General features: G+C 44.1%; 2 protein-coding genes across 3 annotated transcripts; one reads left to right on the top strand and one right to left on the bottom strand.

Annotated features, from left to right (window-relative positions):
• Positions 1–700: 700 nt before the first annotated feature.
• Positions 701–16,537, bottom strand: capn5a (calpain 5a). Of its 2 annotated transcripts, none has more exons than XM_029121535.2 (13): positions 16,361–16,537; positions 12,966–13,123; positions 11,324–11,455; positions 5,636–5,844; positions 5,172–5,364; positions 4,872–5,065; positions 3,911–3,988; positions 3,601–3,796; positions 3,351–3,473; positions 2,787–2,983; positions 2,454–2,575; positions 2,219–2,361; positions 701–2,096 (listed from the first exon to the last, which is right to left on the bottom strand). In XM_029121535.2, the coding sequence occupies exons 2-13, from the start codon at positions 13,119–13,121 to the stop codon at positions 1,917–1,919; spliced, it is 1,923 nt and encodes a 640-aa protein (XP_028977368.1). In that variant the 5' UTR covers positions 13,122–13,123; positions 16,361–16,537; the 3' UTR covers positions 701–1,916. The 2 variants fall into 2 exon arrangements, with proteins under 2 accessions (XP_028977368.1, XP_012990373.1); XM_013134919.4 differs by having other exon boundaries at positions 2,219–2,355.
• ompa (olfactory marker protein a) lies at positions 6,240–8,120 on the top strand. Its single transcript, XM_010870015.5, has 2 exons — positions 6,240–6,493; positions 7,196–8,120. The coding sequence occupies exons 1-2, from the start codon at positions 6,413–6,415 to the stop codon at positions 7,622–7,624; spliced, it is 510 nt and encodes a 169-aa protein (XP_010868317.1). The 5' UTR covers positions 6,240–6,412; the 3' UTR covers positions 7,625–8,120.
• Positions 16,538–16,807: the final 270 nt, after the last annotated feature.

Below are 16,807 nucleotides of genomic sequence, written 5' to 3'. Positions count from 1 at the left end.
ACTCACCATGGTTCATAGTGGACTTTATCGAGTGAGAGAGAAAAGGAGTTATTCCGGGTAATGGAACCACACACAAAAGCCCAATACTAGATATACAGATGTGATTTAGCCATTTATTAAAGTACAAATTGGACTGGCACCACCTAATGGATTTCGGAAAAAAAATGGCTGATTACAATTTATCAGCAGATGGAAAATAAACCAGTTCTGTTCCTCCTGAACCAGGGCTAACCACAATGACAGACTGATTAAGACTGGCTACGTCACTGTTATGATGCATTATAAAACCCTCATGGTGACTAGAATGTTTGAGTTACCAGTAAGTGATATGATTTCAAACAGAACCTCCACAGCACTGTAGTAACTTGAGGTAATGTAACCTGATATGAAAGTGATGTCGATGTACATATAGAACATTTGTGTGAGAAAGCGGAATGACCGTGTTGAATAGTCTCTAATGTAAAAGTTGTATCATCAGTGACAACTTGTAGATTCATCTCTCGACCCTAGGTAACATAACCTGTCCCTGTCAACTCACCGGCTATGGTCCATTCACTGGGAAATCTATGCAAAACTTAGAACACAGTAGATTATTGTAAATGTCAAAGTCAACACACAGGAATTTTAAAAACTTTCCCATTAAAATACGTTAAACTACACACAAAAATAAATTGGATGCATAACACTTTTTATTCTTTTATATACTTTTATTTGGTTTTGTCATTTCCATTATGTTTAAGTGAACCTGGATGTTATCTTACGACAACAAATATTTGTATTGTGATATACAATTTATAAATGGTTTCCACAAAACATATGAATATTAAACAGCTTAGAGGTTGAGAGCAATAGTGGTATTTCAGTTCAAGGCGTTGGTCTTATTGTCATCGGTCTCAGACCTGGCTTGCAGTAACAAGAGGAGTAATTGAAGACAGAAGAGGAAACGCCCACCTGTGTCATGTCAGAGGACACCTTGACCACTCAGAGATCTGCTTTCAGGTGATACACAACCTTCTAGGGAGGCAGGGACGGGTCTTTAAAAACATCTCTGCTACAGCAGAGTTACATCCGACTGTTCAGTCGACATAAATTCTCATTGCCAAAACATAAAATATGTGTAAACAAATGTAAACAGCTGAAATTCTATGCACCTGTAAGGGTGGCCCAGGTTAAAGAACATCCTTGAATAATTTTAACACACTTCAAAACTAAGAACTGGGAACTCAGGGATGACATGACTCCTGATGCCCCTCTGTGGTCAGGATTGGTGCTACACTGTCAAACTTAGGAACATTGAAACCTGTGGCTCTCACCTCTCCTTGGGGACCGAATGGCTTATTCACTTATTTCTATGAACTACCTAAGGTGATTAACATTAAATGTATTCATTATTAGTTGTCAAGTTCAAGATCTGAAGTAGACCAAAAAAACTGAAAGATTACGTGTCCCAAAGGAGAGCTTTGACAATTACTGAGTTAGAACACGTGTCAAACTAATTCCAAGGAGGGAAAATTGTCTGAAGGTTTCCCTGATTTTTGAGGAACTCCCCTCATCTGGCTGTAGAATCCTAAAAGACATTCTATGAAATGTGTTTAACACCCCTGAGTAAAAATATCAACACTTTAATGGAAGGCAAACTTTGGTCCCTCAACTGATATGCTTATGGCAAATTCATTACTGATTATATATATAAATCTTTGGCAGACAAAATTACTTTAACGATATAAACTGTAAACATATACATGCAAACATAGAAAGGTGCTTTTTACATTCTGTAAAAAGTGTAATCACATATTCTGCCAGTAACATGTATATACAGAAACAGACAGCACCTCCTGACCAATCACATTCTATGTTACTGGGAGATGTCTGGCACTCCCCTCTCCAAAGTAAGGCACTGATTGGTTAATGGTTGGTCAGATGTTGGCAAGAATGTTGCTTGTCACCATGGAGATGGTGAGTGTACCCGGGAGGTCGTTGTCTTGGCGATTGCCCTTGTCCCTCAGGTGTAAGGTGACCTGCTGAGGGTCACCAGGGTCAGAGGTCAAACTTACCTGACCCAGGAAGGAATCCAGCAAGACGTTGTGGTTATAAACCTGGAGGGATGAATACAGTTGTAACTTAATCGAAAGACCACAGTTCTTTGAAAAAAGAAACAACCAAGTGAACATGTAATTTAACCGTGTCCGTACACAACCAGCCCCCCCGGAGCCCTCACCTGGATCAATATGGGTTGGTTCTTTTTCTTCCTATAGAATAGGGCCTTGGTATCAAAGACGGGGCTGCGAGTGTTTTTATACACTGGAGAACGGACCTTCTCACCCTCACACCGGATAATCACGTAGGGGTCAGATGCTGCATCTCACACACACACACACACACACACACACACAATCAATAGGAGATAACATGAGAGTAGCAGAGAGGAAATGAGAGGGAATGAGAGGGTCTACCTCCGTCTGAGTCTTGCCCAGCCAGTCCATCTGCTCTGTGGACGTGTATCTGGGTGACTAGGGACGGGAAACCACACATTCCAGTCCAACATGTCTGGGCTGGCTCATCAAGGGTTAACTCTCTATGGGATGAGAAAGGAGAGTGTGTGTATGAATAAGTGTCTGTGTGTGTGTGTGTGTGTGTGTGTGTGTGTGTGTGAGTGTTTAAGTGTCTGTGTGTGTCAGTGAGTCTGTGTGAGTGTGTCTGTATGTGTGTGAGTATTAGGTGAGTATGTGTGTGTGTACCTACGTGTGTGTGTGTGTGTGTGTGTGTGAGAGAGATAATGAGTGTACCTGCAGTCCGCAGGGATGTCTGTGAAGATCCGTAACAGGTAGTCTCCCTCGAGAGCAGGGTCAAAGGTTGTGGGTATGACAACGTAACGACCCTCCTTCAGCTCACAGCGCAGAAACACACACCTGGAGTTGATGTACACACTCCCACACACTTTCTGCTGCCGAGTGTGCATGCGATACTGCCTGTTCAACTCCACCTACACACACAATCAAAAATGCAAGTGTTAAATACATGAACAAGAACACATCTAAATATTTCCAAATGTCAAAGGATATAGAATACCTTCAACATTGTTGAACCTGAATCTGTCGGCTCACACACACAGGGACTCCAAAGTCATTTGCCCTTAAAGTAGAACTCCTACTTCCACTAATCCTAACCCTTAACTCAACCCAATCGTAACCTCATAACCTAACCTCTATGCCTATAAATAACTTAGCCATAATGCCTAACTCTAACCAGTATTGCCTAACTGGAATTTTAACCATAACACCTATTGCCACTTTAGCCCCCTGTAACCCCTGACTTAAATCCCCCTTTTCAGGTTGGGGACAGGAACTCACACGTTGTATTTCCAAGCCAATGGCCAGATTTTCTCCTTTTCCTTCTTTCAGCCTGGCTCTCCTGTCTTTCTGCTGTAGACAAACCAGCACCTCATCCTCTGGCTTCTTCACATTGAAGACAAACTGCGGGGAGAGGCACATGTACATGGACACATTACCAAACACACACTCTCATGCTTTTGCTTATATATTCTGAGGTAACAGAGACAGGCAGGCAGACAGGCAGGCAGACTGACAGGCAGACACTGACCTGTGGGTTCTGAAGGAAGGTCTCTCTGTTGTTAGTACAGCCTCCGGCACGATTCTTCAGCGGGTCATCATGCTTGACCCAGGCGCCCGTCAGAGAGATCTCCTCCCAGGTCTTGTGGAGTGACAGGTAGGAAGTGTTGATCAGACGACACATGATCAGATCACTGAAATACTGGCAGAAGTCATCAAAGTTCATCCTGCAGAGGGATGAGAGAGAGAGGGAGAAATGGAGCGAGACAGGAAAGGCTATCCATGTTTTCAAACTCTGGTACAAAGAGTTAAGAGGTCATAGGTCCAGGGTCAGAACTCACCAGAATTCTCCATCGTCCTGCACCGTCACCCCGATCTTTTCTCTTTCAGTCTTACTTACCTTATTCCACTCTTCTGAGCTAGAGAGAAAGGAAGAGCGACAGAGAGTGAAATAGACAGACAGAGACACAATCAGACAGATACAGACAGACAGAAACAGACAGACAGAGAACCAGTACCTGTATAAATGAATAAATGAATGCCTTTACCTGGATCCTTCCCACTTCTCACTTTGTACTATAATTGATGTTCACTGTTCTGTTAATGTATATTTCTGTTTGCTTTGGCAATGTATTCTCCATACCGATAAATCAATTTGAATTGAACTGTTTGTCAGAGGGGAGTGGTGTGTACTGTTGTGGAATGCAAACAGAACAGAACTGATAGAGAAGGCGAGTCACAGTACCACACAAGGACACTGTCACTTCGGGTGACTAGATCCTTTGTTAGTGTAGAAAGGAGATAGACAACACATTAACTGCTTTTAATCAGGCTAGGCCACTCGGACTTTAGTTTGAAGTGAGTTTGTTACATTATGGAACGTTTGTACCGTTGCAGCAAACATTCCTGTACGTTTTCTGATAGACTTTGAAGTGGATTTTCTTCCATTGTGTGGATTTGGCGGGAAGGAATGTATGACGCACTTAAAGAGCAGTGGCCATGCTGCCAGAGTTTCCCAAACCAAACAGATGTTTGGGTATGCCAGAGAGGCGGGGCCAACACCATCTCTGACTGAACCACACAGTTTCAGTGCTGCAGTTTAAAGTTTCGTTTTTACAACATGTGCTACCCTTCTCCACCAGCAGAGAGCAGTAAGGCCGGAGAACACAGGAAAAATAAAAATAAAAAAGGCTCACCTCCTCCTTCTTCACATTCTCGGTCAGCTTTTCAATGAGAAATAACTCTGCCTTTAATTAGACTTAAACTAACAAAATATTCAAGTGAATTAATGAAGTGAGCTACCTGTCGCTCCAGGCTCCGTTCCACTCCTTCTCCCCCCAGGGGTTTCGGAGTCGTATCATGGTGAGTTTGTCCGACCGGAAGTAGGCCATGAGGCCGTGGCCCAGTCGGATCCGGCGGACGTCTGTCACAGCGTAGGCGTGGCCCTTCACCAGACCGCAGGCCAGCCGAGCCTCCATCTCTGCCGAGCTGGTCGCCTGAGGAGGGAGAAGCCGGACTCTAGGTGTTTGTCGAGGATGTGTTGCTGACTGTAGCTTCCGTGTGTGTGTGTGTGTGTGTGTGTGTGCGTGCGTGCGTGTGTACCCGTATGGAGGCGCTGATCAGGCCTCCTCTGTTGTGGACTTTGAGGACCCTGTCAAACAGAACTGAGCGTTTCTCCTTGTCAGTGCTCAAGCCTTCCTCCACCAGGTCCAGGGGCTCTGAAACACCGCCGGTGAAATCCACCAGGGCATCGGCTGTATTTCCCCCGTCCAAGGCCTCGTAACACCCGTACATCCTACAGACACAGCAAGGACGCAACACTCAGCGGCGCTGTGCAACTAACTGGGTGTAGGGCATTCCCACCAAATCAGTCTACGTGTGGCCGTGTATGTTTGCAAATTGGGTTCGCTTTTAGGTTTAGGCATTACGGGTTGGGTGTTAGAGAAGGGTTAAGTTTAGGTATAAAGCCTACTTCATAGAGGTTAATATTAGGGTTAATTGAATATTAGGGTTGCGGTACATGGAGTTTCACAAGGATAGAAAACCAAACGCGGGTGTTTACTAACTTGGCGTAGGCCTTCTCAACCAAGGCACTCCAGAATTCATTGCTGTCATTTGAGTGACAGTACACCAGCTTGCCGTTCGCCGTGGGCAACCGGTCGTCGATGACTACATCCACCCATTTTCCGAAGCGCCAGAAGTGGAAGTGAAAGATTCCAGTGTAAGATTCAGGCTTCTCCTCGTTCCATTCCTGATCCTTATGATCTGGGATGACCTGGGGAAGGAGGGAAAAATAAACTTAGAACATATCACAGCTTAAGCAAGAACAATCACGTACATCAAACCACAACCCTCAACTTTAAACACGCAAATACAGACCACGGTGCGCACACACCGACACACACAGACACACACCCCAGTGTGTGTCGGTATTAATAACCACCCATCCAGCTATGACCAGACAGCTCCCTGAAGCCCTCAGGAAAATCCCTGGTTCCTCTTCTGACGTCATCACAAACTGTTGCCTAGCAACCCCCTCCACCCCCTACCCTCCATCCAGCCACCCCTCTTCACTTTGGTCCCCACCACCCCATGCCTCACTGTACATGACACACAATCAATACATTCCCAACTAACCATAGTGCCCTCTGGGAAGAGAGAGAGAGAGAGAGAGAGAGAGAGAGAGAGGAATAGGGACAGAGAGATGGCATAAGAGACAGTGACAGAGGGGGAGAGGTACAGAGATAGTTCTGGAGCTAGTGAAAGTATTTGAAGCTACAGACAGAGACAGACTCATCTGTCATTCATCCAGGCAGCCCTTGCTCCTTCCCCAGCCCAGACAGATGACCTCCCAGACGGACACCGCCACCTCAGGTGGAACAGCCCTGGAGCTGCATTTCGTAGAGGACTCCTCTCTCACTGAGGTAAAATTGTGATTTAGTTTAGTTTAGATGAAGTTCAAATGAGGTTAAGATAGTTAATGTTTGGCCGATATGAGGTTTAGATGGTTAATGATTGGCCGATATGAGGATTAGATGGTTAATGTTTGGCTGATATGAGGTTTAGATGGTTAATGTTTGGCTGATATGAGGTTTAGATGGTTAATGTTTGGCTGATATGAGGTTTAGATGGTTAATGTTTGGCTGATATGAGGTTTAGATGGTTAATGTTTGGCTGATATGAGGTTGAGATGGCTGATGTGCAACTGATATGAGGTTTGATGGTTAATGTGTGGATGGTCATTAAAATAGGGAAATCAATGATTTAGTTAGCTGAACCGTGGTGTTAGCAACGCAATTGTTTGATTCTTGCATGGTCACTTTATTCTGAGTACTACAATTAGGTCACAATACACCATACAAATGAAATTACCTTCAGTCATATGAGGTTACCCTGGAATAAGTACATACCGGCACCAAGCATCTTTCCTTTCAAAGCATTGAGAAAATGCACTAAAGTTTGAATGAACATGTACATGAATATAAAAGTACCTGCTTTTGGACATTCAGTACATCAAGGATGTTATAGATTTACTATCATTAATGTGGTTAGTATTATTATTATACTATGTCACAACCCTAGTTATAGTATTACTACATTATTAATAGTGGAATAATTGTTTCTAGGTAATGCGCCACCGTGCCCAATCCTTGCAGCGCAGCGCTCAGAAGCGGCAGGAAGGGGAGCGCCTGCTCCTTCCCCACGAGGCCATTTACCGCCTGGACTTCCCCAGTCAGGAGCTGACATTTGTCCGGTGGTCGGTGTCCCTGACTGGCCACGGCCGTGTGGTCGTTACGGGGATCTCCCAGCTCTGGACGCCGGACCTCACAAACCTGATGACCCGGCAGCTCCTGGAGCCCGTCGGAACGTTCTGGCGAAACGCGGGCGACCCTGAGGACATGCCCTACAAGTGTCTGGAGGCGGACATCCAGGAGTTTGGCGAGCGAATCGCAGAGCTGGCCAAGGTCCGCAAAGTCATGTATTTCTTGTTTGCTTTCAAAGAAGGGTCGGAGGCTGACAAGGTCAACATCTCGGTGGAGTTCACACATGCCTGACTTAGGCCCTTAGATTCTTCTACAGCCCTCTCCTGCTCTCTGTTCAGGGGGAATGCATTCTACTACAACTATTCTAGGTTAAACTAGTCCTCTCAATCACCCCCACACACACATCCGAACTACCATCTTGGTACTGGCTACACCATCTATGCATGTCACTCAAGTTGCCACTAGAAACGTCTGTTTAGCAACCCTACTAACACAGTTATTTTCATGTGAATACGAATAGAAGTTATATTGAAAACCTGAGCATCCTAAATGAATAACTGAACTGATTCTTCTTAATAGAAAACGTTATAGAACCAATTCTGAAATGTAAGTTCAACAACCTCCTGTACTGTACGATTGGGGATACAAATAAAGGATTGAATTCCACGATGTAGCGACAAACAGAAAATTACTCTAATCACAATGCAATGATTTAGCAGTTACCATATTCACTTTGTATTATACAGCCACAACTCCACTTATAAACACAAACTGGAAGCTTACAGTCCTCTACTGCTGTTAGAGTTTCTCTCTGTTCTGCTATGCGTGTGGTATTGGTCAGGGCAGGGGGAAAGAGCTGGTTTAGCCTGGAGTTACTGTTCACATATAGGGAAGTCAATACACATCACACGCTCATATACACACGACACGGACAAAAACTAGAATACATGACAGGAGGCACATTGAACAAAGTCAATACAGAAAGAACAAGAGAGGAATATAGAGATACGAAAGAGATCAAATGAACAGAACACCTCAAAGAAAAACAACCAATGTGAAGTACCAGTAACCATAGCCTGGCCATAGAGACGGCAAGATATGAAGTTTCATATAGGGAGATATTCCTATTTGAATATGAAAGGAAGTGTTTTCCTGAACAAAATAAATAAATCGATATCCACTTTTTCCCCCTTCTTTTTGTTGGCATGGGCATAGAAACGTATCCGTAGACAGGAATACATGTGAATGAGTCATTATGCCGTAGTACTGCTTAATAGCTGACATTATGAAGAGTTTTCACAAACCCAACAGGAATGTGAGGGTAGACTCTTCTGTCAGATGTCCCATGGCAGGAGAAACACAAACCATTCACACGGAGTGTGTTTGGGTGTTTGGAACAACGGTGCTACAGGTTAAGTAGTAAAGCTCTACTCTGCTGCCCCAAATACTACACAGAAGGATGTATCGCCTAAGAGTTGAACAAAGACTTTCTTAAACTGCTATTTCAGACAGGCAAGCCCTTTAGATTGACTGCAGACTTGCTGTGTGAAGCCTTGGTGTAGCCAGCGAGTGTCTCAGGGGCAAGTAGTTGACTAGCCAAGCTATTTTATAAGCTGTTTAATTTTGACCTGTACAGTCCCGAACCGATACACTATTCTTGTTTGTTTTTGTACATAATTTTAACATTTCAAACATATTTTACTTTTGAAACTTTGGTGTTTAATGTCCATGTGAGATGGCCAAAGCAACTGAAATAAACAGTGTTTACATACACTATGTTGAGTGAGACACAGAGAAAGAGACCGAGAGAGCAGTGATGGAGAGCAGACAGCACCTTCCCACTGAGTTAATAACATCTGTGTGTGTTTGGTATGACTGGGGGAGGACAGTGTTTTCCCGGGTGGTTATTGCTGAGGTAAAGGAAACAGTAAGAATGTACAGCCGGATCCAATTAACTGTTAACAAGCTGCATCTAGAGCACAATGTTACTGACTCTTAACAAGAGGGAATATGTAATTAAACTCTGGGACTAAACAATAGGTCCTGATGTCCTAACAAGCCCCCACCAACACATCGGCCTAACTATAGCCATGAATCCCAAACGGCGCCCGAATCCCTACAGGCCCGGGTCAAAGTAGTGTAAGTTGTGTAATCACTACATAGCAAATGGAGAGGCATTTGGAAAACAGTCCCTGCCCTAACACCCCAGCAGCACTTGCTTCCTCAGTGACAGAGACACACGGTTCTTCCGGAAAACGAGGAAAAATAATAAAGCAGTCGTAGGAGATCAGTCGTTTCAGATCAGAGAACATGAAGGACTAGAACCCTAGTCTCTCTGTGACATGACAGTGTTGAGAGCAAGAAGAATGGAAATATTGTGGATTAAGATTTAAAATGGGGTGGACAATAACATCAGTAGGAAGACGTGACACACCCTTCAACTCTCCCAAGCCGGGTAAGCACCACTGAAACAGCATTTACTTGGTATGTAAAGAAATGCTGTGTCAGAAGTGGGATAAAGATCTATGACTAGGCAACAGAACTGTCAATCAATCTTGTGCTGCATTAGCACAGCCTACATGTCTGCTGACCTGGTTGAGATCACGCTCTTAAAAAAAATTACATTACATTTATTTTAAAGGAATAACTAACCAAAAGAAATAAAATGCATCTTGCATTATCAGTGGGTCCGTCAAATCAGATGAAAGAGCTGGATCACTGAGGGTCTTGGTGGAACCTGGTCAGCTGGGGCTGTGTTCCAGAGGGTCTTGGTGGAACCTGGTCAGCTGGGGCTGTGTTCCAGAGGGTCTTGGTGGAACCTGGTCAGCGTGGGCTGTGTTCCAGAGGGTCTTGGTGGAACCTGGTCAGCTGGGGCTGTGTTCCAGAGGGTCTTGGTGGAACCTGGTCAGCTGGGGCTGTGTTCCAGAGGGTCTTGGTGGAACCTGGTCAGCTGGGGCTGTGTTCCAGAGCGTCTTGGTGGAACCTGGTCAGCTGGGGATGTGTTCCAGAGGGTCTTGGTGGAACCTGGTCAGCTGGGGATGTGTTCCAGAGGGTCTTGGTGGAACCTGGTCAGCTGGGGCTGTGTTCCAGAGGGTCTTGGTGGAACCTGGTCAGCTGGGGCTGTGTTCCAGAGGGTCTTGGTGGAACCTGGTCAGCTGGGGCTGTGTTCCAGAGGGTCTTGCCTTTTCTTAAGGTTTTAATTACGGGGTAAGTTTATCGTTTGAGTGCAGGTGACCACCTTTCCTTTTCACTTGTATGAAGGACAGGCGGTAGGAGTGTGTTCATTCTAACATGATGAGTTCAGGTTTCAGGTAGGGTACTGGGTCCTACAGAAGGGATCCTAACACCTAGGACTTAGTGTGACACTGTGGTCTACGTACTAGTTGATTGTTGTTACTCTGGACTTAGGGCTAGAGTTAGGCTAACGTAGTGGGCTTAGAGATAGGGTGACACAGTTGGCTAGGTGCTAGGAATTAGGGTGATGTAGTGGGCTAGGAGCTTGTAGTCAGGCTAAAGTAGTGGGTTAAGATTTAGGGTGACATAGTGGGCTAGATGCTAGGAATATGGGTGATGTTGTGGTGGAAGACTAAACGGATGATTCACTGTAAACGCAGTGGAAAAAAACACAGAGATAGGGCCGGCCACACACACACGCACGCACGCGCACGCACACGCACACACACACACACACACACACACACACACACACACACACACACACACACACACACACACACACACACACACACACACACACACACACACACACACACACACACACACACACACACACACACACACACACACACACACACACACACACACACACACACACACACACACACACACACACACACACACACACACACACACACACACACACACACACACACACACACACACACACACACACCATTCCACGTGTGTTCTTCCCTCTAATCCCATCATTTTACTACACTGCACACACCCAAGGCAAACACACAGTCTTACCTTTTGCCACAGAGCGTCTCTGGATGCGAGCGAGGAGCAGGCCGCAACAAACCAGCAGTTCCCCAGCTGGCCCTGGAGAAGGTCATGAGCACTTATGCCATCCACAAACAACTTGGGATTACTACACAGCTCCTAGAGAAGGGGATGGGGGAGACGGGCACATGAGAAGGGGAGGGGGGAGACGGGCACAAGAGAAGGGGAGGGGGGAGACGGGCACAAGAGAAGGGGATGGGGGAGACGGGCACAAGAGAAGGGGAGGGGGGAGACGGGCACAAGAGAAGGGGAGGGGGGAGACCGGCACAAGAGGGAGGCAGAAAAAGAAAAGAGAAAGTTCCGGATCTTATTAGCAGCATCAAAAGAGAAACCAAGTAATAAATATTAAAGTGATGAAGCTCTCCCTCAATCATCCTGTCATTGTGCTCTCATGTTAATGAATGGTACTTAGAGACTCGATCTGGCCGAGCGGTGCTCTCAGAGTACACCACTAATGCAGTCTGGGCTGGAGGGAGAAATGTAGGGCAATATCTGGAGAATATGGGTGCCATGTGAAACCTCAGGAAACACTCATCATAAACTTCTCCAACCCTCACTGCTCCATCCCAGGACGTGGTAGGACAGACGCAGGTTGTTCTAAACCCAGAAGAAGGAGTAGGTGGACAAGGAGGAGAAAGGATGAGGAGGACCCATTGAGCCTGGCCACAGTAAGCTTGTCTCTGGAACTGTACTGTACTTAAACTAGAGCACAACAGATGGATCCCAGGTCTTGGGAAATTCAAAGGTACAAGATCCCTATAGAAGTCTATAATTTCGGTTTCACAAACCACTGAGCCAAGGAACCTTTAAGAGAATAGGAGTTACAACCAACTAGCCTTTTTCTATAGCCTTGATCAGCTGCTGTGTTGGAACAAGCCCAGACAACAACATGAAAATCCTAGAGTAAGACTATGTAGTTTCTGGTCAAACCAGTCCTGCTGTTGCACCCTGCCTAGTGGTGTTTAGCCTCCAAAACCTTGTCTTTATGCCTATTTGGAGGGGGCTGAAATGGTGTGAATATTCTGTTGGTTCTTATTGGCAACCTTTTCAGGGAATGTTGCATTTCAAAAAATGCTCCCCCAACATGCACATTCAAGGACTGCTGCGTGTTAAGCTCGGTCCAAGCCAGACAATTTCCTTAGGTTTTAGATTGGCGCTGCATGTTAAGCTCGGTCCAAGACAGACATTTCATTGGTCCACGGTGTTTGATTGGTGCTTCGCCAAAGCATGAGGTTACACCCTCCTTTACCTGGACAATTCCTCTGGAATAATAGCAGTGGAACACACCATGGGAGTGGCAAGTACAGTTACAACTAGCTTAATATCTGACAAGACCCCACCTAATGTAATGATTTGTCCAAAGTACCAAACAAATGCTGCTTGTTACCTCACATCCAACTGTTTCATGACAGATCTAAGGAACCATTTAGGGGAAAGCGTTCTGTCCATGAGGGTTGAGTCAGGCAGGCAAATTGTTGCCTGTCATTTGAAAACTCCCCCTCTGAGCCATTCAACCCCCCCCCTTCCTTATAACTTTCTTTCCAATTTCTCCTCTGTGTGTATTCAAACCACTGAACGCTCCTCTTTCCCTACTGCAGACCTGAGGTACCTTAGGTCTCTTCCAGGTAATAGTTCCGATGGTGTTGTTCTGGTAGAACAGAGAGCTGTCCGTAGCAGGGAAGACATGGTCTTCAAACAGGACCCGGCGCTGCTGGCACTCCTTACGCAGTGAGGAGTAGACCTGGTTCTCATATGGCACCACCATCCCTGTTAGAATACACACACAGTTACAGAGACACACAGACACATTACCTGGTCCCCAAGCAGGTTTAGTACTGGTAGATACCCATTAAAGGCAACATTCTTGTGGTAGAGAGAGGATTTATGGCAAGAAGTGAGTGAGTGACACAACACCTTCAGAAAGTCTTCATGACCCTTTCTTTTTTACAGTAGAGTATTCAATCTCTTCTGGTATGAGTTTTATTGCCAAGGATGTTTCACAACAAACTAGGAATATGCTTGACAAGGATGAAAATACCCTTTTAATGTAAATAAGTCCATCTTAATCCTTTTGTGGAAAAAATTCTGAATGCAAAGGGCATCTACTTTGAAATAAATAAATGACAAGGATATCCTCCTTTTTAAAAACACACACACCATGACTCATACCACACCATCTTTCTTCATAGGCGTGACAGAAACTCCTATAGTTTACTCATGTCAAAAAGAATTACACCCTCTGAGAAGTTCCTTATTTTGTAAATACTAAAACATGGATATTTGAGCAAAATTACAACCATATTCTTTGATAATGGTAACCCAATTTAACAAAGCACAAACAGATTATACTTTGAGATCATTCATGCAATTAAAATAAATAGAAATGTCTTAATGCAGAACATTTTAATACACTCCTGTATCTTTCACATCCCATAAAATGTCCAAAATAAGAATAAGGTGCACCAAAACCGGTGAAAATTATTACAAAATAATTATAAAATAACTTGATATAGTCCAGTCTTCCAAAGAAACGTGGTCTTAACCATATGGGTGTGTGTTAAGTGGTGCTGCGGCTACTGATTGTTTTAATAATTGATTATTCTCGGCATAATAGGCTCAATTATGTGAGTAATGAAAAACAAATACATGCTTAAAAAATAAGCATGTTTTTACACTGAACCAAAATATAAACACCATGTTAGGTCTTGGTCCAATGTCTCGGCTGAAATAAAAGATCCCAGACATTTTAATATGGGCATGTCTGTATTACAAGTCATGTGAAATCCATAAAGGCCTACAGAATCTGTCAATTGACGGACGTTCCTCAAAAGAACTGCAACACAGTAATATATTATATATAATTGTTGCTTATCACTTTAAGAAAGGAGGAAAAAAGAATATCAATACAAGACGTTTGATAGACGACACCTGGATAAAGGTAAAAACTACTGGAACAATGCGCCCTGGCCAGTTGAGTCAAAGGTGGAGTAGTTTGGCTACAATGCCAGACGCCATGAAACACTGCCTTTGAACAGAAGAAGCTCATACTAACCGTAAAGCATGGAGGTGGTGGCAGTATGTTTTGTGGCATTTCCAATTGCTTTGGATAATATTATCCTGCTGGGAATAGGGTGCAAGGGGCCCCTATTTTCTGTCTTTGTTTTCTATTAATTTGTTATATTGCTTGTCTCTTATTCCCTTTTTTATTTAAAACAAGAACAAAAAGAACACACCCAGTACAGTACCGTATAGTTTCGGTTAACTTTCCTGTACCAACATTTTTTTGTTTTCAAGAAATCATATATATATATTTTTTAACAAAGACCACCTACTCAACTACTTTCAATAAGTGGGATAGAACTCAGCACTCAAGGCACCTAGCCCTCCTTTGCTCCCACTGTGTACTCTGCCTGAGGGTGTTTCAGAGGGAAACTCTGCCACTGGCATTTTATCCTGTGGTTTCTGTCATACTCTATACATGTTTGTGGCATAATTGATGACCTAACTGACTCACATCATCATGGTCCCCTAATAATCCCAATCATCCACTCATTTATTCCCTCTCCTCCCCTGCTAATTTCCAGCTGGCCATGTCCAAGGTCCACCTGCTGAACAAGATTCTGCCCAATGCCTCCTGCAGTCACTCTCCACATCCCATCTGGTTGCTTTGCTATGTTTCTTTCAGTCTCTTACCTCTCAGCAATAAAAAGCCAAATCCTCTCAGGAGGATCAGACTTTTTGCACCCCACAGAAACTATTTACACACACAGCTAAACAACTAAATATACTTGGTTATGAAATGACATTTACTCCTATGGAGTAGGTTGTTTCGGCCTGCAGGTCGTTTGAACATTTAAAGACCTTGTTGTGAGGTTTGGCCTTAAAAGCCATGTACTCTTGTAATCTTTAGCTGGCATAGCAGGAAGAGAAGAACAGGACATACCCCATAGCACGGCTTGTCTCAAGGTTCCTTCCATTCCAGATCATTTTTCCTAATAAGATGTTGAAGCACTGTGATTTCATGCCGGGTGGGTTTAATGCTGGGTATCTATACCAGCACTTTGCTACAACTGCTGATGTAAAAAGGATTTCATATCAAATGCATTTGACTGAACAAAACATTTCCACTTCACCCTTGCACAGCTCTTGTACATGGGTGTGAAACAGAACAAACGTCCTTTTCATGGACTGGTCGTTTAGCTTAGTCAGTCTATCAGTTAAACATCAGTTAAACACACACAAACAGCTGCTGTTTAAAGGTCCAAGAGTCAGCAGGACTCCGGTAGTCATTGGGATGCTCAAGGTATATACAAATCGCGCGCGCGCGCACACACACGTTTACAATGGTATCTGGAGAAGAAGGGAAAGAAGAGGGATGCTGGGAGTGGTGGTTCACAACAGCAGTATTTCATTTGTTCTCTCCGTCTTCCTTCCTCTTCCTTCTTTTAATTTAGCCATGTTTCTCATGCTGTCCAACAGTAACCATGTGTTAGCAGCATGGAGGAAGCCTGCTGCTGATATCAATGTTAATCGAACCACACTAAGCTGACGTTAAGAGGGTGTGGCTGTGTTTGTGTTCTTCAGACAGCGACGTTGTTTACTTTTAACATGACAGTTCCGTCCTTAGCATAACTCAAGAATATAGATGTTCTACTAAGAAATATGGAAGGAAATGTTTAAAAAGTCTGGATTACGTAATATCAGTAGAGGTAGTCTACTGTAAACCACCGGCTAAGATTGGAAACACATTTTAGGGGGGGGGGGGGGGGGGGGGGGGGTTCTGGTAGTTTATTTGAAGAAAAGACAGCTGAGTGTGTCAGCCCCTGCAACTGAACTTCCTCCAAAACGTCAGGTTAATACTTAGCAGGCTTCTTCCACTAGTTATGCTAGCTTTGTGAAGTTGCATGCCGTACAAAAACTTCATTAAAGTTCACACAATCACACACAACCCAAAACACAGTCAAACATGTTCATCAAACTCACTGGCTGCTTTAATTAGCTTACCTTGGAAGTGTTATACTCCCTCGGTGACGTAATATCTTCTCTTCGATCCACCGGGGATAATTCAGTCGTTGTGATCCCCTGCTGCTTCCAGAAAGCTGCTCTACTGATGCACAACCACCTCCGATGGTTCTCTCTTTTCCCCTCGTTTCTCTTTCTTGCTCCGTCTCTCATACACACACAAACATAAGGGAGGAGCTGTTGAAGGCGGGACTTTTACACATTTCTACAGGAAAATGTAAAGTGACATGAAATGTATTATTTAAATTTAAAATATTGTTGTTGATTCATTATATGTATTTATGACCAAGGGATGAAGTGGAGGAGGGGGAAAAAAAACACAAAATTATACATCAGTTAAAACAAACCGTTTTTTAATAACAAACTTTTGATCAATCATCTTGGGCATACAGAAATGACTAACTGTTGAAAAACAAACTAACTGAGATG

Source organism: Esox lucius, chromosome 1 (genome assembly GCF_011004845.1).
Source record: "Esox lucius isolate fEsoLuc1 chromosome 1, fEsoLuc1.pri, whole genome shotgun sequence".
NCBI lineage: Eukaryota > Metazoa > Chordata > Actinopteri > Esociformes > Esocidae > Esox > Esox lucius.
The sequence above is the reverse complement of the archived record's forward strand: the minus strand, read 5'-3'. Positions and strand labels throughout refer to the sequence as shown.

Bases quoted from the DNA above. Each gene is read 5' to 3' on its own strand.
- capn5a (XM_029121535.2), bottom strand. From the start codon at position 13,121: ATGGTGGTGCCATATGAGAACCAGGTCTACTCCTCACTGCGTAAGGAG. The intron at 5,365-5,635 runs GTTAGTAAACAC...CTGTGTCTGTAG, and splicing joins GTTGAGAAGGCCTACGCCAA to GATGTACGGGTGTTACGAGG. The intron at 2,362-2,453 runs GTAGACCCTCTC...TGTGTGTGTGAG, and splicing joins TGGGCAAGACTCAGACGGAG to ATGCAGCATCTGACCCCTAC.
- ompa (XM_010870015.5), top strand. From the start codon at position 6,413: ATGACCTCCCAGACGGACACCGCCACCTCAGGTGGAACAGCCCTGGAG. The intron at 6,494-7,195 runs GTAAAATTGTGA...AATTGTTTCTAG, and splicing joins AGGACTCCTCTCTCACTGAG to GTAATGCGCCACCGTGCCCA.